Source organism: Borostomias antarcticus (genome assembly GCF_949987555.1).
Source record: "Borostomias antarcticus genome assembly, chromosome: 20".
Lineage (NCBI taxonomy): Eukaryota > Metazoa > Chordata > Actinopteri > Stomiiformes > Stomiidae > Borostomias > Borostomias antarcticus.
In genome coordinates, this window is record NC_140253.1 from 20,662,088 (window position 1) to 20,684,415 (window position 22,328).

The following is a 22,328-nucleotide window of genomic DNA, read 5'->3' on the forward strand; positions in this document are numbered from 1 at the left end:
ACTGAGCATTTAAATACAGTTTCAAAAGGATCCTAGTTGATCATTAATCAGGGATTCTAAACATTTAGAATAGAGAGAAGAGAGTTAGGAAATAAGTTATTCAGGTCTGATAGAATGGGACAACTCTATCGTCTTTAATGTGCCTTCAAGAAAATCGACTGAGAGTAATGTTTGCTAGTAGCACTTTATCCAATTGAGAGTGGCTAATCTGTAGGTGCTTGGGGGAGTTCACAAAGCCATACCAGGGCTGGGTCTCTATCTCAGAAGTGTGGCATTGGGGAAACATGGACAAGACCGTTTAAACAGTAAACTGTGGTGGACATCTCTTCATGTTTGTTCTTTCTCTGTGTTTGCACTAGCTGAACACTAAATACATGAAGATAAAATCCAGTCTCTGTCCAAATGTAACAATTACTCACACAATGTGAGGGTCTTTCTGTGGGAGCAAGAGTACATAAGCTATGGCTCAATATTTGCCATGGTTAGCAGAGTGAGTGGCAGCACAGACAGTTTGCTTATGAAAAACTAGGTCAATTTGTTGTTGCTTGTTAAAACTATTGTCAGTGTTTGAACTTGTGTTGAACTAGTGTCAACTACTGTCAGTGCAATAAATTATGACGTGTCTGGTAAAAAAAAAAAAAAAAAGTAGCCAACTTGGGCTGGGACCTACTGTAGGTTTCTGACTACAAGATTACCACCATCAGTTTCACATCTTTTGAGTCATGTTCTGACAGTGCAGTCCTGGAGAACTTTAGGATACATTTTGTTGAGTTGACTGTGTTGCATTGATGGTACTGTAGCTAAAACCTGTCGATCATGAAAATTTGCCCCTGGCTTCTTTTTCAAACTCAACCCAAGTTAACCATATCATTTTAGGAATATTGTGGATATTTCATGAATGCTTAATCTTCTTAACTGATCAATTTGACGCCTTTGGTATAATTGAAGGACATTTTAAAAATGAAATCCATCCTCTCAATCATCTCAGTGGTTGCTGGAGAGTGACTAACGGACATTTTCAAAAGATAACAATGCCCAGACACCAGTGGGAGTCCTATGGAGAGACGTCCTGTCACTCAGACATCAGTCCCCAGGCTTATGAGATTATATAGTTCACAATCATTTGACTCTCCCTCCTCTTCACCCCCCTTCCCTCTCACCCCTCTCCTCCTGGTTCTCTCTTCTCTCTCTCTCTCTCCCTAAGTTATTTTTCTCTTGTCTCTCTCAACCTCTTTCTATGCCTGTCTCCCTCCCTTCCCTACCTCCCTCACTCTTTCTCTCCCCCCTTCCTTCCTGGGTGTCTGTTCCCTACTGACGCTGTGTCTCTAGCTCTGCCTGATTGGTCACGGGGGATTGAACCAGAGCCTCTCAGGCCTCTGTGGTCTAGTGTGGCCAGCGTGTGTGTGAGTCCGCCGTGGCCGGTCCGCCAGCGCCTCTGCCCTGACTGCAGGGAACACACACACACACACACACACATACAACAACGCCCCGGCAGATGTACTCCCTCTCTCTCTCGCACACGCACGCACACACACAAATACACACACACACAAACTTTCTCTCACACACACACACACACACACAAATACACAAACTCTCTCTCTCACACACTCACACACACATACACACACACACACACAAATACACACACACACACACACACACACACACACACACAACAACGCCCCGGCAGGTGTACTCCCTCTCTCGCACACGCACGCACGCACGCACCCACACACACGCACGCACACACACAAATACACACACACACACACACACACAAACTTTCTCTCACACACACACACACACACACACACACACACACACACACACACACACGCGCACACGCACACACACACACACACGCCGCCTTTGACTCATATCATCCCAGACAGTTTCTTTCCCTTTTATAAAACGGTCTAACAATAGCACCAAAGAGAAGAGGGAAGCGCTGAAATAATCCCCTCAGTCTCAGTCCTGTGGTTCTGGTTTGGTCTGAGTCCTGTGGTTCTGGTTTGGTCTGAGTCCTGTGGTTCTGGTTTGGTCTGAGTCCTGTGGTTCTGGTCTGGTCTCAGTCCTGTGGTTCTGGTCTGGTCTCAGTCCTGTGGTTCTGGTTTGGTCTGAGTCCTGTGGTTCTGGTCTGGTCTCAGTCCTGTGGTTCTGGTCTGGTCTGAGTCCTGTGGTTCTGGTTTGGTCTCAGTCCTGTGGTTCTGGTTTGGTCTCAGTCCTGTGGTTCTGGTCTGGTCTCAGTCCTGTGGTTCTGGTTTGGTCTGAGTCCTGTGGTTCTGGTCTGGTCTCAGTCCTGTGGTTCTGGTCTGGTCTCAGTCCTGTGGTTCTGGTTTGGTCTCAGTCCTGTGGTTCTGGTTTGGTCTCAGTCCTGTGGTTCTGGTTTGGTCTCAGTCCTGTGGTTCTGGTTTGGTCTCAGTCCTGTGGTTCTGGTTTGGTCTCAGTCCTGTGGTTCTGGTCTGGTCTCAGTCCTGTGGTTCTGGTTTGGCGAGTCCTGTGGTTCTGGTTTGGTCTCAGTCCTGTGGTTCTGGTTTGGTCTGAGTCCTGTGGTTCTGGTCTGGTCTCAGTCCTGTGGTTCTGGTTTGGTCTCAGTCCTGTGGTTCTGGTTTGGTCTCAGTCCTGTGGTTCTGGTCTGGTCTCAGTCCTGTGGTTCTGGTTTGGTCTCAGTCCTGTGGTTCTGGTTTGGTCTCAGTCCTGTGGTTCTGGTCTGGTCTCAGTCCTGTGGTTCTGGTTTGGTCTCAGTCCTGTGGTTCTGGTTTGGTCTCAGTCCTGTGGTTCTGGTTTGGTCTCAGTCCTGTGGTTCTGGTTTGGTCTCAGTCCTGTGGTTCTGGTCTGGTCTCAGTCCTGTGGTTCTGGTTTGGTCTGAGTCCTGTGGTTCTGGTTTGGTCTCAGTCCTGTGGTTCTGGTCTGGTCTCAGTCCTGTGGTTCTGGTTTGGTCTCAGTCCTGTGGTTCTGGTTTGGTCTGAGTCCTGTGGTTCTGGTTTGGTCTCAGTCCTGTGGTTCTGGTCTCAGTCCTGTGGTTCTGGTCTGGTCTCAGTCCTGTGGTTCTGGTTTGGTCTCAGTCCTGTGGTTCTGGTTTGGCGAGTCCTGTGGTTCTGGTCTGGTCTCAGTCCTGTGGTTCTGGTTTGGTCTCAGTCCTGTGGTTCTGGTCTGGTCTGAGTCCTGTGGTTCTGGTTTGGTCTCAGTCCTGTGGTTCTGGTCTGGTCTCAGTCCTGTGGTTCTGGTCTGGTCTCAGTCCTGTGGTTCTGGTTTGGTCTCAGTCCTGTGGTTCTGGTTTGGTCTCAGTCCTGTGGTTCTGGTCTGGTCTGAGTCCTGTGGTTCTGGTTTGGTCTCAGTCCTGTGGTTCTGGTCTGGTCTCAGTCCTGTGGTTCTGGTCTGGTCTCAGTCCTGTGGTTCTGGTTTGGTCTCAGTCCTGTGGTTCTGGTTTGGTCTCAGTCCTGTGGTTCTGGTTTGGTCTCAGTTCTGTGGTTCTGGTCTGGTCTGAGTCCTGTGGTTCTGGTTTGGTCTGAGTCCTGTGGTTCTGGTCTGGTCTCAGTCCTGTGGTTCTGGTCTGGTCTCAGTCCTGTGGTTCTGGTTTGGTCTCAGTTCTGTGGTTCTGGTCTGGTCTGAGTCCTGTGGTTCTGGTTTGGTCTGAGTCCTGTGGTTCTGGTCTGGTCTCAGTCCTGTGGTTCTGGTCTGGTCTCAGTCCTGTGGTTCTGGTCTGGTCTGAGTCCTGTGGTTCTGGTTCTCAAGCCCAGTGCCCTCTTCAAATAGTTCAGCCATTTCTCAGTGGTGAAATCATAGATGAGACAGCTGCTAACGCTTTATATTAAAGTGACGGACATAAATACTTCATTTGTAAACATTCAGAGGTTGTCCTCTCCATAGAAAGGTCAGACCGATCTTTGACATAATATTACATTTAAATAATTACTTGTTAATAACACTGTTTAAATGATTATGCCCAATGTGTCACAATAAAGATTTCAATAGCAAGCAACAAAAATAATCAAGTGGGAAATTCCAGTCTAAGATATTACTCTAGACTTACTTACTGTAAACTGCTTTGGATTAAAAGGTCTGATAAATCGCTCAAATGTAAATGTATTCCGATGTGATTATCACAGGTCCAAATACACAGTATCTCCTGTAGCTGAACAACACTGAATACCGTTCAGTCTCTTTTATGCAAGGATACCCTCTAATCAGTGTGTTTGTGTGTGTGGGTGTGTGTGTGTGTGTGTGTGTGTGTGTGTGTGTTTGTGTGTGTGGGTGTGTGTGTGTGTGTATTCCAAGCTCGTATTCCAAACGGGGATGAGCTCAGTTAACTTCCCCCATCTGACACATGCACATCACAGCCACACTGCTGAACCAACACAGAACGCTGATCCACTCTGCTGAACCAACTCAGAACGCTGATCCACTCTGTTGAACCATCTCAGAACGCTGATCCACTCTGCTGATCCAACTCAGAACGCTGATCCACTCTGCTGAACCAACTCAGAACGCTGATCCACTCTGCTGAACCAACACAGAACGCTGATCCACTCTGCTGAACCAACACAGAACGCTGATCCACTCTGCTGAACCAACACAGAACGCTGATCCACTCTGCTGAACCAACTCAGAACGCTGATCCACTCTGTTGAACCAACTCAGAACGCTGATCCACTCTGTTGAACCAACTCAAAACGCTGATCCACTCTGCTGAACCAACTCAGAACGCTGATCCACTCTGCTGAACCAACTCAGAACGCTGATCCACTCTGCTGAACCAACACAGAACGCTGATCCACTCTGTTGAACCAACTCAGAACGCTGATCCACTCTGCTGAACCAACTCAGAACGCTGATCCACTCTGCTGAACCAACTCAGAACGCTGATCCACTCTGTTGATCCACTCTGCTGAACCAACTCAGAACGCTGATCCACTCTGCTGAACCAACACAGAACGCTGATCCACTCTGCTGAACCAACTCAGAACGCTGATCCACTCTGCTGAACCATCTCAGAACGCTGATCCACTCTGCTGAACCAACTCAGAACGCTGATCCACTCTGTTGATCCACTCTGCTGAACCAACACAGAACGCTGATCCACTCTGCTGAACCAACACAGAACGCTGATCCACTCTGCTGAACCAACACAGAACGCTGATCCACTCTGCTGAACCAACACAGAACGCTGATCCACTCTGTTGATCCACTCTGTTGAACCATCTCAGAACGCTGATCCACTCTGTTGAACCATCTCAGAACGCTGATCCACTCTGTTGATCCACTCTGCTGAACCAACACAGAACGCTGATCCACTCTGCTGAACCAACTCAGAACGCTGATCCACTCTGCTGAACCAACTCAGAACGCTGATCCACTCTGTTGAACCATCTCAGAACGCTGATCCACTCTGTTGAACCAACTCAGAACGCTGATCCACTCTGTTGAACCCCTGCGCCTCCAGACAAGCTGTGTGAACCAGTCTTAACAAACAGGGGTCGGGGTCTCTGGGGGACCACTGAGGTCTGAACCTCTCAGCTTACTCAAAACCTGGGCTTCCCTGTACCCTCCCATCCCTGTACCCTCCCTTCCCTGTACCCTCCCATCCCTGTACCCTCCCTTCCCTGTACCCTCCCATCCCTGTACCCTCCCTTCCCTGTACCCTCCCATCCCTGTACCCTCCCTTCCCTGTACCCTCCCATCCCTGTACCCTCCCTTCCCTGTACCCTCCCATCCCTGTACCCTCCCTTCCCTGTACCCTCCCTTCCCTGTACCCTCCCTTCCCTGTACCCTCCCTTCCCTGTACCCTCCCTTCCCTGCACCCTCCCTTCCCTGTACCCTCCCTTCCCTGTACCCTCCCTTCCCTGTACCCTCCCATCCCTGTACCCTCCCATCCCTGTACCCTCCCTTCCCTGTACCCTCCCATCCCTGCACCCTCCCTTCCCTGTACCCTCCCATCCCTGTACCCTCCCATCCCTGTACCCTCCCATCCCTGTACCCTCCCTACCCTGTACCCTCCCATCCCTGTACCCTCCCTTCCCTGTACCCTCCCTTCCCTGTACCCTCCCATCCCTGTACCCTCCCATCCCTGTACCCTCCCTTCCCTGTACCCTCCCTTCCCTGTACCCTCCCTTCCCTGTACCCTCCCTTCCCTGTACCCTCCCATCCCTGTACCCTCCCTTCCCTGTACCCTCCCATCCCTGTACCCTCCCATCTACCCTCCCTTCCCTGCACCCTCCCATCTACCCTCCCATCCCTGTACCCTCCCATCTACCCTCCCTTCCCTGTACCCTCCCATCTACCCTCCCATCCCTGTACCCTCCCATCTACCCTTCCTTCCCTGTACCCTCCCTTCCCTGTACCCTCCCTTCCCTGTACCCTCCCTTCCCTGTACCCTCCCATCTACCCTCCCATCCCTGTACCCTCCCATCCCTGTACCCTCCCATCCCTGTACCCTCCCATCCCTGTACCCTCCCATCCCTGTACCCTCCCATCCCTGTACCCTCCCATCCCTGTACCCTCCCATCCCTGTACCCTCCCATCCCTGTACCCTCCCTTCCCTGCACCCTCCCATCCCTGTACCCTCCCATCCCTGTACCCTCCCTTCCCTGTACCCTCCCATCCCTGCACCCTCCCATCCCTGTACCCTCCCATCCCTGCACCCTCCCTTCCCTGCACCCTCCCATCCCTGTACCCTCCCTTCCCTGTACCCTCCCTTCCCTGTACCCTCCCTTCCCTGTACCCTCCCATCCCTGCACCCTCCCTTCCCTGTACCCTCCCTTCCCTGTACCCCTGTACCCTCCCATCCCTGTACCCTCCCTTCCCTGCACCCTCCCTTCCCTGTACCCTCCCATCCCTGTACCCTCCCTTCCCTGTACCCTCCCATCCCTGTACCCTCCCATCCCTGTACCCTCCCTTCCCTGTACCCTCCCATCCCTTCACCCTCCCATCCCTGCACCCTCCCTTCCCTGTACCCTCCCATCCCTGTACCCTCCCATCCCTGTACCCTCCCTTCCCTGTACCCTCCCTTCCCTGTACCCTCCCATCCCTGTACCCTCCCTTCCCTGTACCCTCCCATCCCTGTACCCTCCCATCTACCCTCCCTTCCCTGCACCCTCCCATCTACCCTCCCATCCCTGTACCCTCCCATCTACCCTCCCTTCCCTGTACCCTCCCATCTACCCTCCCATCCCTGTACCCTCCCATCTACCCTTCCTTCCCTGTACCCTCCCTTCCCTGTACCCTCCCTTCCCTGTACCCTCCCTTCCCTGCACCCTCCCATCCCTGTACCCTCCCTTCCCTGTACCCTCCCATCTACCCTCCCATCCCTGTACCCTCCCATCCCTGTACCCTCCCATCCCTGTACCCTCCCATCCCTGTACCCTCCCATCCCTGTACCCTCCCATCCCTGTACCCTCCCATCCCTGTACCCTCCCATCCCTGTACCCTCCCATCCCTGTACCCTCCCTTCCCTGCACCCTCCCATCCCTGTACCCTCCCATCCCTGTACCCTCCCTTCCCTGTACCCTCCCATCCCTGCACCCTCCCATCCCTGTACCCTCCCATCCCTGCACCCTCCCTTCCCTGCACCCTCCCATCCCTGTACCCTCCCTTCCCTGTACCCTCCCTTCCCTGTACCCTCCCTTCCCTGTACCCTCCCATCCCTGCACCCTCCCTTCCCTGTACCCTCCCTTCCCTGTACCCCTGTACCCTCCCATCCCTGTACCCTCCCTTCCCTGCACCCTCCCTTCCCTGTACCCTCCCATCCCTGTACCCTCCCTTCCCTGTACCCTCCCATCCCTGTACCCTCCCATCCCTGTACCCTCCCTTCCCTGTACCCTCCCATCCCTTCACCCTCCCATCCCTGCACCCTCCCTTCCCTGTACCCTCCCATCCCTGTACCCTCCCATCCCTGTACCCTCCCTTCCCTGTACCCTCCCTTCCCTGTACCCTCCCATCCCTTCACCCTCCCATCCCTGCACCCTCCCTTCCCTGTACCCTCCCTTCCCTGTACCCTCCCATCCCTGCACCCTCCCATCCCTGTACCCTCCCATCCCTGCACCCTCCCTTCCCTGTACCCTCCCTTCCCTGTACCCTCCCTTCCCTGTACCCTCCCATCCCTTCACCCTCCCATCCCTGTACCCTCCCTTCCCTGTACCCCTGTACCCTCCCATCCCTGTACCCTCCCTTCCCTTCACCCTCCCTTCCCTGTACCCTCCCATCCCTGTACCCTCCCTTCCCTGTACCCTCCCATCTACCCTCCGATCCCTGTACCCTCCCATCCCTGTACCCTCCCTTCCCTGTACCCTCCCATCCCTGTACCCTCCCATCCCTGTACCCTGTACCCTCCCATCCCTGTACCCTCCCTTCCCTGTACCCTCCCATCCCTGTACCCTCCCATCCCTGTACCCTCCCATCCCTGTACCCTCCCTTCCCTGTACCCTCCCATCCCTGCACCCTCCCTTCCCTGTACCCTCCCATCCCTGTACCCTCCCATCTACCCTCCCTTCCCTGTACCCTCCCATCCCTGTACCCTCCCTTCCCGGCACCCTCCCATCTACCCTCCCATCCCTGTACCCTCCCTTCCCTGTACCCTCCCATCCCTGTACCCTCCCATCCCTGTACCCTCCCATCTACCCTCCGATCCCTGTACCCTGTACCCTCCCATCCCTGTACCCTCCCATCCCTGTACCCTGTACCCTCCCATCCCTGTACCCTCCCATCCCTGTACCCTCCCTTCCCTGTACCCTCCCATCCCTGTACCCTCCCATCTACCCTCCGATCCCTGTACCCTCCCATCCCTGTACCCTCCCATCCCTGTACCCTCCCATCTACCCTCCCATCCCTGTACCCTCCCATCCCTGTACCCTCCCTACCCTGTACGCTCCCATCCCTGTACCCTCCCATCCCTGTACCCTCCCATCCCTGTACCCTCCCTTCCCTGCACCCTCCCATCTACCCTCCCATCCCTGTACCCTCCCTTCCCTGTACCCTCCCATCCCTGTACCCTCCCTTCCCTGTACCCTCCCATCCCTGTACCCTCCCTTCCCTGTACCCTCCCATCCCTGTACCCCAGTCTATCTAGGGCTTACCTGATAGGTCCACATCTATCAAATTATTTCGCCACGAGTGTGGTTTCTTTTCAGGAGAAGTTTTGTTTTGGGTGGAAAACAGCACCGATGCAAATGTAAAGAAAACAGAGAAGGACAGTCACTTGTGGGGACCCCTGTGTTTCTGACCACTCACTCTGTCAGCCCTGAAGCCTCACATTACATTACATTACATTACAGTCATTTAGCTGACACTTTTATCCAAAGTGACTTACAATAATTGCATTTAACCTAGGAAAAGCCAATGTACTACTACTCACCAGAACTCACAAGTGCATCTCCTTTCTAAAACAAGCGACCAAGAGCGTGATCTAGTGCTGAAGGCAAAGTGAAGAATAGCAAACTCCCATACTGTGATCAGTCAGGCAGGCAGTCCCCAGGGGGGCGTAGGTGTTAAAGACACAGGAGAAATCCCAGAACATGACCCTCACAGTAATCATCCCTGCTCAGGGGGGGCTGGGCCCGGTGCAGTAGAGACTAGGACATCATCCACTCCTATGGGAGAGGACGATGGAATATTGGCATAAGATCAGCAGTTAAATCAAAAAACACAATGAAGGAATTTATTTGGATTCTTTATTGGGATTTTGAGAGAACACCGCTGGTGGATTTGATCTCCATGTCTTGTGGTCCACCGCTCTGACCAGACACATCTTGTTGGTCCTAAACTACAGCTGTGCATGTGTGGTGAACACATTTTAAATCTACCCCAGTGTAAATTCAAGGGTTTAGGATATTAAGCACAATGAAACGCATGGCTTGCTCGGGAATAGATCACCAAGACTGCCAGGTCCCTTTGAAAGAGACTGTCTCAATCTTTTTTTTCCTGGTGATATAAAGGTTATAAGTAAGACAATAGGCTACTGCCAGTCTTGTTGACAACCATTCTCTGTCTATACTACATGCTTGGCTTGAATTACATTTTAGGCATTTAAGCGTTGATTCAGGCTGTTTACACCACGTCTCTCTCTCTCTCTCTCTCTCACCGTCGTCAGATGGAAACATAATTTTACAGCAGTCTGACAGGTGTGCTCAACCATGCCCCCTGGCGGCTGTGCGTCACTCACTTTGGGAAAAAAAGGGATCAAATAGGAAATAGGATCGAAAAATTAAACGAGCAAGATCTGTATGGGAAATAATTGTAAAATTGTGTATCTAGGATAGGACATAGTTTAGTTATTGTAAGAATGTTGATCTGGGACAAGAGTGGCAGAATTGGCTAATGTTTGAATCCAGTAGGCTAGTACTACTGTAAAGACTGACTGATCAGGATGCAATTCGCATCAGAAATTATAGATAGAATTAAATGTCAGAATCACTAGAATATAAAAATGATCTGACCGGGATGAATACACAACTCTGGCTGGCTGGAGAGGTCAAAACCTAGTCTTACTTGACAGATGAAGTTTTATATTCCGACAGCTATAGGACAGATTTATTTGAAGAGATAGGCTGTTTATGTTCAAATACTCTTCAGGGCTGGGTGTTGAATCTTCTGGCGAATGAGAGCTGTGAGATGAATGATATATTCATAATCAATCCAAATAAATAGGCTACAGGTGTCAACAATGTTCAGACTATCATCTTTCTGCACGTCGGCATCAACATATTGTTGGTTTCCTAGTAAAAGGGCGCCACCACGTGGTGATCTAGTTAACCACAACTGTTTGTGCTGCTGAATAAAAGGCGCAAGCAAACTTGTTTGAGTGAGCGAAAGGGAGTCTACTCCAACATTACTCACCTCAGAAAGCTAGTCTACTCCAACATTACTCACCTCAGAAAGCTAGTCTACTCCAACATTACTCACCTCAGAAAGCTAGTCTACTCCAACATTACTCACCTCAGAAAGCTAGTCTACTCCAACATTACTCACCTCAGAAAGCTAGTCTACTCCAACATTACTCACCTCAGAAAGCTAGTCTACTCTAACATTACTCACCTCAGAAAGGTAGTCTACTCTAACATTACTCACCTCAGAAAGCTAGTCTACTCCAACATTACTCACCTCAGAAAGCTAGTCTACTCTAACATTACTCACCTCAGAAAGCTAGTCTACTCTACTCACCTCAGAAAGCTAGTCTACTCTAACATTACTCACCTCAGAAAGCTAGTCTACTCTAACATTACTCACCTCAGAAAGCTAGTCTACTCTAACATTACTCACCTCAGAAAGCTAGTCTACTCCAACATTACTCACCTCAGAAAGCTAGTCTACTCCAACATTACTCACCTCAGAAAGCTAGTCTACTCCAACATTACTCACCTCAGAAAGCTAGTCTACTCTAACATTACTCACCTCAGAAAGCTAGTCTACTCCAACATTACTCACCTCAGAAAGCTAGTCTACTCCAACATTACTCACCTCAGAAAGCTAGTCTACTCTAACATTACTCAGCAAAGGTTGTTAGGACCACTAATTGTTGAGGAAGTAGACCTTCAATAAGTCCTCTCATTCTCTGGCAGTGATCAATTGTCGATTTTTTCCAGGCGAGTGCGCACACCACAAATTAGTTGGGGAACTTGAAGGAATGCCCTGAACGTGGTTTATTTTCGGAAGAGCAAAATTGACATGTAGGCTACTTCAAACAGCAAAGAGAACACAATGCGTAACCTTACGAATGGATCAGCCAAGTAGGCTCGATCTATCCAAGATGCGCGCTTGTATAGGCTACCGACGAATGCGAGCGCACTATGAAAATAAAGGATTTCACAACTATTCACAGTTGAATAGTTGAAAAGTGAGACACATCCAGCAGAGTGCACGATTGGAGCATAATTGTATGCCATAGTGGCCGTGACGTCCTAGCGGTAGGCTACCCCGTCATGTTCCACGTGGCCCGCTGGAATTTACACGAGGCTTTGAATAACCGGACAGCTTATTCCCCGGTATTAATCAATAGACTAAGAGGGACATGAAAATTAGCAGTCATCTAGGTCTATATGAATTAATTACAGGATTCACTGTATCACCAAGAAAATAGACATGTGCAATGGCAGGGAGTTCCTCTCCTCGACACTTGAAAAATATGTATTGTAAAAACGCTGATACATTTTGTGTCTATAAAAACACTATGACTCACTCACTGTGTGCTTGCAGTTGGGTTGGTATAGAGGAGGGTATAAGAGAAGGGCAGCCTACAGTTAAATTAAAATAATATAAAAGCTTAATACTGCATATATTATGTTGATATTCTGAGCTGGTATAAATATGTAATCACATTTTAGTAGTAGTAGGCAATATTAAATAGTTTCTCCGCAGTGGCGGATCTAGGGGGTGGCAGATACCACGATACGCATGGGTAGATTTGTCCTTTAAACGTCCCCAAACTGTCAGAATCTCAATACCGTGAACATGGCGTAAACGGTGACCCTTCACCTAGGATATTTATTCAATCTCGCCAATCTGTTCGACAACCTGTATATCCATCACCCCATATTCTCGCGATAGACTGCCCCGATATATTAAGGGAGATGGAAAGGCTTCGTCCACTTGAAGGGGCGTTGGGTTTCCGTAAGGATACCTCGGTGAGGACTGTAACGTTTCAAGTCTGACCTTTGCTCAGCCAGGAGAAACACGCAGCCATGTCGGACGCAGTGGTTAGTTTCATGAAGGACTTTTTGGCCGGTGGTGTTGCTGCTGCCATCTCCAAAACAGCTGTTGCTCCAATTGAGAGAGTGAAGTTGCTGCTTCAGGTAAGCGGTGTTTTATTCATGGCGCAACTGTGGCGCAAAATAGACGAAAGTTACTTGGAACGTATAGTCGCCACTGAAATCACCTTGCGTCTTATTTTGGATCTATTTTAGCATTGTAAGAAGATAAGAGTCAGGCCAGGTCATTGTAAGAAGATAACAGTCAGGCCAGGTCATTGTAAGAAGATAACAGTCAGGCCAGGCCACTTTCTAAAGCGCTGAATCTAGAGATTTGACGCACGTGACTTGCCGCTCTCCAAGGTACTGCTCTGGCTGTTCAGAGTTTCCCTCAGGACAGATCTCGAATAAAAGCTTAGTGTAATTTTTTAAAGTAAAGTTTTGTAAAGAACTTGTAAAGGAATATTTTCGAAGGCAGTTAGGTTTTTAGAAGTGTTGTTTTAGAAGTGTAGGCTTTAGTATAGTCATGCAAGCTGCTTTCATGTGGAATCATAAATCAGTCAACATAACTTCATCGTTTGAATGAAAAAAATAAAAAAAGGTTTATTGTTGAGCTACGCGAAAACGTCATTGGTAGTTAGTGTAAAGCTAAATTTAACTTCAAGCCTGCAACCCAATATGCGGAGCAGGATCTCAAGTGACGCTACAACTTGAGACTGAGAAAACTACTAGTCTAGGAGGCCACCAACCAAGCAAGAAAACAGAAAAAGTAACCTACAAATCTTTAGATAGATAGATAGATATTACCTTTATTAAATTCACATTAATATCTCAGTAAAATGTCACTCATATCTGGCCAAAACGTCCTGTTAAAAGTCAAAGTGCTTTTGTGTTCCTCTCTCTAGGTCCAATATGCCAGCAAACAGATCACTGTTGATAAACAGTACAAAGGAATCATGGACTGCGTGGCCAGGATCCCCAAGGAACAAGGCTTCATCTCCTTCTGGAGAGGTAACCTGGCCAACGTGATCCGCTACTTCCCCACCCAGGCCCTTAACTTCGCCTTCAAAGACAAGTACAAGAAGATCTTCCTGGGCGGAGTGGACCAGAAGACTCAGTTCTGGCGTTATTTCGCTGGCAACCTGGCGTCCGGAGGTGCAGCCGGTGCCACCTCTCTGTGCTTCGTGTACCCGCTGGACTTCGCCAGGACCAGGCTTGCCGCCGACATCGGCAAAGGCGGGGCCGAGAGGGAGTTCACCGGTCTGGGCAACTGCCTCACCAAGATCTTCAAATCCGACGGCATGAAGGGTCTTTACCTGGGCTTCAACGTGTCCGTCCAGGGCATCATCATCTACAGAGCGGCCTACTTCGGAACGTACGACACAGCTAAAGGTGAGCCACAAGGGCACCCATCTCTCCACAGAGAAAATGTATCCATTAACCAAACCTGTGTGGGGAATATTCATATCTCTGAGAAGTGTTTTGATGATTTACATGACAAGGAGGACGAGCCTTAATTGTGTTACTCAACGTCGCCATCTAGGTATGCTGCCAGACCCCAAGAACACACACATCGTCATCAGCTGGATGATCGCCCAGACGGTCACCGCCGCTGCAGGCATCATCTCGTACCCCTTCGACACCGTCAGACGTCGCATGATGATGCAGTCAGGACGCAAAGGAGGTAAGATGCCAGTAGCCGCGAGGTCACGCTGGTGTTGAAACGCATCCCGTGTACTAAATGTGTCTGCGTGTTCCCACAGCGGACATCATGTACACCGGCACGCTGGACTGCTGGAGGAAGATCATGAAGGACGAGGGTGGGAAGGCGTTCTTCAAGGGCGCCTGGTCCAACGTGATCCGTGGCATGGGCGGCGCTTTCGTTCTGGTCCTGTACGACGAGATCAAAAAGTACACATAAACATTCTAGCCTCTCAAAGGAAACCCTTTGCCACGCGTATGTCTTAAGTGTAATATAGAACGATAACAGCTGGGGGTGAATTGCGAGGGGGTGGGGGTGCTCTCTAGAGCCAGCCCAGGAGTAGCCACTTCTCAAGGTATTTGGTTAAGTAGGCTTATGAAACGTGCCACCTCCAAATCTGTACATCTTACTCGAGCCAGGCCCCCAGTCAGACAACTGTCCAGCCGGTCACCGTTATGGATTCTTATGTTAGTTTCATGCAGATTATACAGCTGCTGTCTGTTGAGGACCCCTATGTCATTGTGTTGTGTGTCCCACCACGTACATGTTTTCAACCTCATACATTCTTTTAATAAGAATAAAGATGAAAATACCAATTGAGTCTCTCTGTCTTTTTACCACAACGCACAAGCGTTGCGTGGACAGATACAGAGTCACTCATGTACAGCTACGGAGTCACTCATGTACAGCTACGGAGTCAGGCATGTACAGCTACGGAGTCACTCATGTACAGCTACGGAGTCACTCATGGACGTTACATTAGCGCAGACGCAGAGCTGGGGGTGGAGGTGGGGGAGGCCGGCGGCGGCAGGTGCAGCGTGATTGACACATTCCCCAGCGTATGACTGACTGCATGCACCATGGTCTATCTGCCATTCACGCTTGTATATTGGTATATTATCATTGATTAATGAATGATCCTAAACAATGAGACTAGTGTTGTTCTGACAGTGTGTTAGGCTACATTCCTAAGAGTTTCAAACACCTGGTGATCCTGATCCACTCTACAAAAAGGTACAGTTTAATTCTGAGAAAGATTTAAGCTCTTGACAATCAAGCACAATATGATGTAAATAATAATTTCATACACTCATAAAGCATTGTACACTCACACCAGACAGACTGGAATTAAAGTCTAAGCATCATGTTCCAGTGCAGCTGCCCACGGGGACTGGGGTTCACGCCCTGTCTCGGCTGGATCCCATGGGGAAGTGGCATATTGGGCCGACACTCCCGAGGGTGGTTAGTTTAATTTCGGTGGAAGAGTCCGGTGTCCTACAGCGACCCTGTCTGGTGTTGGAGTCACGATCACAGGCTTGTGAGGGTCAGCTAGGCGGCTCCCTCTTCCAGATTGCCGACCGCCGGGTTGTGTGATGGACCTCCACAGCAGCGACAACAGGACAGTAGGTGACAGGCGTGATTGGCTACCAAATTGGGTGAAAAAAACTGGAATGAATACAAGGGCAAGTGAGCCCAACAGCCTGGATGAGTTGAAAGATTGGGGCGAATAAACATTTTATATCTCACTTGCACATTTTCTTACCTACTGTACTGTATGCAATATCACAATTGAGTTTTGGAATGTGGCATGGCATGATTGACAACCCGCCTCTCTCCCTGCCACTCTGGTGTTGTGAGTGTGACTGAGCTAGTTTAGGTCCTAGTGGCTGGTTTATTGCCAGCTAGGTGTGTCTGCATTGGCAGCCCTTGCTGCGACAGGCGTGGCTGGTGTCTGACAAACAGTGCCTATGAAAAAGATAGCACCCCACTTTGGACTTAATTGTGTTAAAACATGGAATCAAAATGCATTTCAAATGCAATTCAAAAATTTCATTTTTGGTCACTGATAAATAAAAGCAACTAATGTCAAAGTGAAAAAAGTGAAATTTTTAATTGTATGTAATAAAAGTATTCACCCCCTTTGTTATGATACACTCAAGTAAGCTCTTGCACAATCAAATTTCTTCAGAAGTCACAATTAGTTGAATCCACCTATGTTCACTTGAGGCATTTCCCACCTGTCCTTGGGTGATCCCACAGGAAGTAGTGTGTTCCCAAACTAAGACTGCAAACACCATGAAGACCAAGGAACATTCCCAACAGATCCAGGGCAAGGGTCTTTAAAAGCAGGGGAAGAGCTAGAACAGGCCGTCCTCAAGAACCAAGTAACCAGACGAGGTGGGCCATAGTCAGAGAGCCCCCCAAGGGGCCGGTGGTAACTCTGAAGGAGTTCCAGTCTTCCATGGCTGAGATGGGAGAAACTGAGCATGGGACAACAGCCTGGACACCTCACAAAGCTGGGCTTCATGGGAGAGTGAGAAGATAAAAGCCCTTGAAAACAACTCACATAAAATCTCTGCTAGAGTTTGCCCGAAGGCATGTGGGAGAGTCTGGAAGAAGATTCTATGGTCTGATGAGACTAAAATAAAACGCTTTGGCCTCAATACTAGGCACTATGTTTGGTACAAGCCTAACACCGCACATCAAGCTCAGAACACCATCCCTACTGGGAAGCCTGGTGGTGGCAGCATCATGTTATGGGGATGCTTCTCTCAGAACACCATCCCTACTGGGAAGCCTGGTGGTGGCAGCATCATGTTATGGGGATGCTTCTCTCAGAACACCATCCCTACTGGGAAGCCTGGTGGTGGCAGCATCATGTTATGGGGATGCTTCTCTCAGAACACCATCCCTACTGGGAAGCCTGGTGGTGGCAGCATCATGTTATGGGGATGCTTCTCTCAGAACACCATCCCTACTGGGAAGCCTGGTGGTGGCAGCATCATGTTATGGGGATGCTTCTCTCAGAACACCATCCCTACTGGGAAGCCTGGTGGTGGCAGCATCATGTTATGGGGATGCTTCTCTCAGAACACCATCCCTACTGGGAAGCCTGGTGGTGGCAGCATCATGTTATGGGGATGCTTCTCTCAGAACACCATCCCTACTGGGAAGCCTGGTGGTGGCAGCATCATGTTATGGGGATGCTTCTCTGCAGCAGCGGCTGGAAAACTCGCCAAGACAGACGGCAAAATGAATGGAGCAAAGTACAGACATTCTGAAGGAAACCAGCACCAATCCAATTTGATGGAACTTGAGCAATTGGGCAAAGAAGAATGGGCAGTTGCTGCGTCCAGATGTGCAAAGCTGATAGAGACCCAAACAGATTCACAACTGTTAATTGCTGCCGAAGGTGCTTCTACCAAGTATTAATTGGGTTGCTTATGGAATCAATACATTTCCATTTGGCTCCCTATTGTTATCGTTAGTTTTCTTGATTATTTGTTGTTTTTCTGCACTGGAAGTCTATGGCTGCACCTATAATCGACTAGTTGGTTTTTCTGAAACCATCGACAATGGTAGAGGGTCATGCCAGGAGGCCACGGAGCGAATTTTACATCGATTGGCCAAATGGGGCCGCTATAGCAAACGGTTGAAAAAGCAAACTTTGAACAGGCATATGTAATGTCCCGTTTGACGTAGTCATGAAATTTCGCGCACTTCTGTCTTTCCTCATGTAGAACAAATTTGCCTCAAGAGCCCATAATGTCTGCCTTGATAGATTTTTCTGTAGGTTGAACATTTGGCAAAATGCTTAAAATCTTCCCCTAGGATTTTTCATTAATCTGCATGAAACTCAGGCACAATCTCTTGACCAATTTACAAGAACATCAAAAAAACAAAGCCACTATGAGCCAAAGAAAATTGCAGAGGGTGTGACTTTTCAAACTTCATACAGCACACGTAAACGGAGGTTACCCCTCCATTATTGGTGCTAGAGAGCTAATTTCCGGTTTGGGCCTAACCGTCCGATTTTTCCAAAACTTTGTATAGTGGTAGAAGAGCATGCCAATAGCCACTGGAGAAATATGAAGCAGATTAGCCACAGGGTGGTGCTATAAAAATCTAAAATGCTTAAAAGTGGCTAAAACGCAATTGATTGCTCCCTGCGCCCCCTGTGGCCAAAAGAGGTTGTATGAGTAGGTCATGGAATGCTCAACAACTTAACTGGACAAAATCACCAGATTCAGGTTTGATGTGTTGAAGTGTTTTTATGCAGCAACCCCCATCTCATTTTCATTATAGAGTAGGCTATAGAGGAGACTACTTTGTGTTTACCATGTTGTAACACAATAAAATGTGAAAAAGTCCAAGGGGGGTGAATACTTTTTATAGGCATCATCACTGGCACAACTTAAACAGCTGCTAGAAGTGCTGATTCAGCTAAACCCTGTTTGCACCTCTTTTAGTATGGACACAGAAGAGAGGTGCACAGCAAGCTGCTTTATTAGATAAAATGTTGCGCAGGGTAATGATAAAAATATATACAACAGAAACAGATAAACCTTTTACTATGCCTCATAAAGCTCAACTTAACCATTGTGGAAATGTAAAGCTGATTTTCACAAACATGGCAGAAATACAGCAAATGATAACTCTATTCACTGAACATATGAATGGGTGATAAGCTTAGAGGAGAATGCTTTTGGTCCCTAAACCATTTTAGGTATATATATTTTTCTTCCATACAACAGAAGCATTTACATAGCCAAAGCTGTTGCTCACAATATGTTTGGCTTGGTCCTGGTAAGCCAAACTCAATGGTTACTTTAAATAATTGCAACAATTTCAATTGCAATGTTTTCAATTTCTCTATCAGATTTTACAAGAAACCTCACTATTAATTCTGATTATGCACAACACAATCACTAGGGTTAGTGAATCTGGAATATGGCTGCATATGTTATCGTAGCTCCATCTCGAGTAGTTTAGCACCTCTGATACCGTCCCCAAGTTCCTAAGCCTAACCATCGGAGGGAAGCATACTGTACCAACTTGACTTCATGTCAATGTTATGGGGCAATGTCTTCCTACGGTCGGGATTGGAGAGTCAACGCTCCTTCCTTGGCAGAGCTCTTAGGACCAGGCAGCCCTGGGGGCTCTTTTGGCCCTGGGCCCCGGTGAGGTGGTGGTGGCCCTGGGCCCAGGTGAGGTGGTGGTGGGGGTCGTGGAGGTGGTGAATGCCTCTCTAGATCCGTGGTGGTGTATGGAGCTGCTAGGTCTGGTGCTTATTCCTGTGGGCAGAGGAAACACAAGACCAACCTTGCAATGCATAAAGTAATCTGCCTGCAAATGGGCACACACACACACACACACACACACACACACACACACATCACGGGACAACGTGCGACAGCATGTGTAAGAAGAAGCAGTGAGAATCTAGTCCAGACCTGTGCAACATATCCAGAACACTGCCTGCCTGGTGTTCAAGCTACAGTACCTAAATCTCCCATGTGACCCCCCCGCCCCCCCCCCCCTCCTCCTCGGAACCCTTCACTGGCTTCCAACTGCAGCTCGCATCCTATTAAAGGCCCTGGTGATCTCCTCCTACAGAGCAGTAAGACCCTGGTGATCTCCTACAGAGCAGTAAGACCCTGGTGATCTCCTACAGAGCAGTGAGACCCTGGTGATCTCCTACAGAGCAGTGAGACCCTGGTGATCTCCTACAGAGCAGTAAGACCCTGGTGCTCTCCTACAGAGCAGTGAGACCCTGGTGCTCTCCTACAGAGCAGTAAGACCCTGGTGCTCTCCTACAGAGCAGTAAGACCCTGGTGCTCTCCTACAGAGCAGTAAGGCCCTGGTGCTCTCCTACAGAGCAGTAAGACCCTGGTGCTCTCCTACAGAGCAGTAAGACCCTGGTGCTCTCCTACAGAGCAGTAAGGCCCTGGTGCTCTCCTACAGAGCAGTAAGGCCCTGGTGCTCTCCTACAGAGCAGTAAGACCCTGGTGCTCTCCTACAGAGCAGTAAGACCCTGGTGCTCTCCTACAGAGCAGTAAGAGCAGCTACGACCGCCTAATTTGAGGCTAAGAAGAGAAGGCCATAGCTAGACGCTGGTATGGTCAAGCTGAGCGACCACAAGGTCATTCAGTTCCTTTTTAGGTCATCTCCAAAGACAAAATTACAAGCTTAACAGGGCCTACCAAATAAAGGCTTGGTTATTGTTCATTTGAACATATGCAGCCGGAGAAACAAAATCCATGAAATAGACCAAATTGTCCAATCTAATCACATACATGTCCTTGCTTTGAGTGAAGCTCACCTGGACTCCTCATTAGAGGATGCTGAAGTGAGTATACATAATTACACTCCATTTAGGAAATACAGGAATACATATGGAGGTGGTGTAGCCTTGTATAGAGTCAAATACCAGCTAAAGAGAGAAATGATATAATGGTGGGTGATATAGAGGCTCTTTTGGTGCAGGTTCACCTACCACAATCAAGGCCTATACTAATTGGTTGTTGTCATAGGCCCCCGAATGCTAAAATAGAATACTTGGCAGGAATGTGTGATCTCATTGATAGCATTTCAGATGAAAACAAATAATTGTTTATGTTGGGAGATTTTAACATTGACTACCTTTCTACAGATTGCCATTGGAAGAAGAAGCTTCTTTCAGTGGTCAATACTTGTAATTTAACCCGAGTTGTTGACCTACCAACCAGAGTGTAGGGATGCACCGATCCACATTTTTTCACTTCCGATCCGATCCCGATACCTGAATTTGGATGTCGGCCGATACCGATACTATTCCGATACCAGAGCTCTTTTTGCTTGAATATTATTATTATTATTGTTTATTTTATGAGGCTGTAATAAACTCCTCTCTACAGGCAAGTATGACATGTACTTGAGGGAAGTATAAGCTCAGAAAAGCAGGTCAGAAAAGCTTAAAATTGATTATCAATATTTATTAAATTCCATAAAAGTGCAACAAATACACTCTCCAGCAGCCACAAGGGTATACTTGTCTGACTTGAAATAAAATGTGTAACAAGGCAGCGTTTACTAGTGCAAATATATACACTATCAAAAATATCAAAGAATAGCCTACCTGTCATATAAATGTGAACAGCACAAACACAAATCAAGTAGAGACTACTATGCAGCAATGCGGTTTTCAAGTGTCAAATATGAAATAAAGTGTAAACATCTCTACACTGCTCTCCCTCCCAATAAAAGAAAATGCATACAATGGGCTGCTTCATCTGATCAGCACAAAGTACACTGGCTGAAGCACCGCACTCTGTAGGCTGTGTGCGCCAGAGTCAACCCAGTGCACTGTGAGGCTGATTAGTGACATTGGGCACACATCCGAGGTCCAAATATCTGTGGTAAAGCTCAGGGCTGGAACTCCTTTTAACTTGTCAGCTAACTTGGACGACACTCGGCTGTATAGTTTGGGTAGCGCAGTCTCTGATATATATTTTCTGGATGGTAGACTATACCTTGGCTGCAAGTGCTCCATCAGGCTGCGAAACCCCTCGTTTTCCACCACACTTAATGGTTGGTCGTCGACTATGATAAAGTTGAGCAACTTCTCTGTAATCATTTTGGCTTTTACGTTGTCTGCTGGAAGTTTAGCCTGCTTTTGGAATGACTCCAGGAGTGATTCTTGACGTTTCGTTTCATCTTTCTGCCCCCTGGCTAAATATTCGCTGTGCTCTTTTGGGTGGTGCTTTTTCAAATGTTTGATTAGATTAGTAGTATTGTACGTTGCGACAGAGCTTCCACCTCTCGGAACGACGGCTTTGCAAACATTACATGTTGCTGTCTTGCTTTGCGGTGTTTCAAGAGTAAAATAACTCCATACAGCGGACATGTTGTGAAGTTTAGCCTACAGGCTATCTCGCTGCAAACTGTGGAATGGACCTTCCTGAATGGAGGCGTGTCTCATAACTCCCATTGTTTTTCATTGAGACACGCCTCCGTTCTAGGAAGTCCCATTCCACAGTTTGCAGCCAGCCAGCAGGTTAGCGTGTAGCAGCAAAATTAAGCCGGCAGGAATCACTTGTGGAATCATTCCAGCAGACAACGTGAAAGCGCGCACACAGCAGGCGGATCGGAAATCTCCGCACGTGGATCGGAAATTTCCGATCCAT

The 22,328-nt window shown here is 48.6% G+C and overlaps 2 protein-coding genes across 2 annotated transcripts in view; one reads left to right on the forward strand and one right to left on the reverse strand.

Annotated features, from left to right (window-relative positions):
- Window positions 1-12,674: 12,674 nt before the first annotated feature.
- On the forward strand, window positions 12,675-14,601 carry slc25a4 (solute carrier family 25 member 4; the record flags this gene model as incomplete). Its single annotated transcript, XM_084454372.1, has 4 exons — window positions 12,675-12,785; window positions 13,586-14,072; window positions 14,224-14,364; window positions 14,444-14,601. The coding sequence occupies 4 exons, from the start codon at window positions 12,675-12,677 to the stop codon at window positions 14,599-14,601; spliced, it is 897 nt and encodes a 298-aa protein (XP_084310498.1).
- A 3,807-nt stretch (window positions 14,602-18,408) lies between these two features.
- Window positions 18,409-22,328, reverse strand: part of cfap97 (cilia and flagella associated protein 97) — a 19,627-nt gene continuing 15,707 nt past the window's right edge. Inside the window, exon 5 of the mRNA XM_084454370.1 lies at window positions 18,409-19,457. Within this exon, the coding sequence (XP_084310496.1) occupies window positions 19,452-19,457 (6 nt within the window). The 3' untranslated portion in view covers window positions 18,409-19,451. The remainder of the gene's footprint in view (window positions 19,458-22,328) is intronic.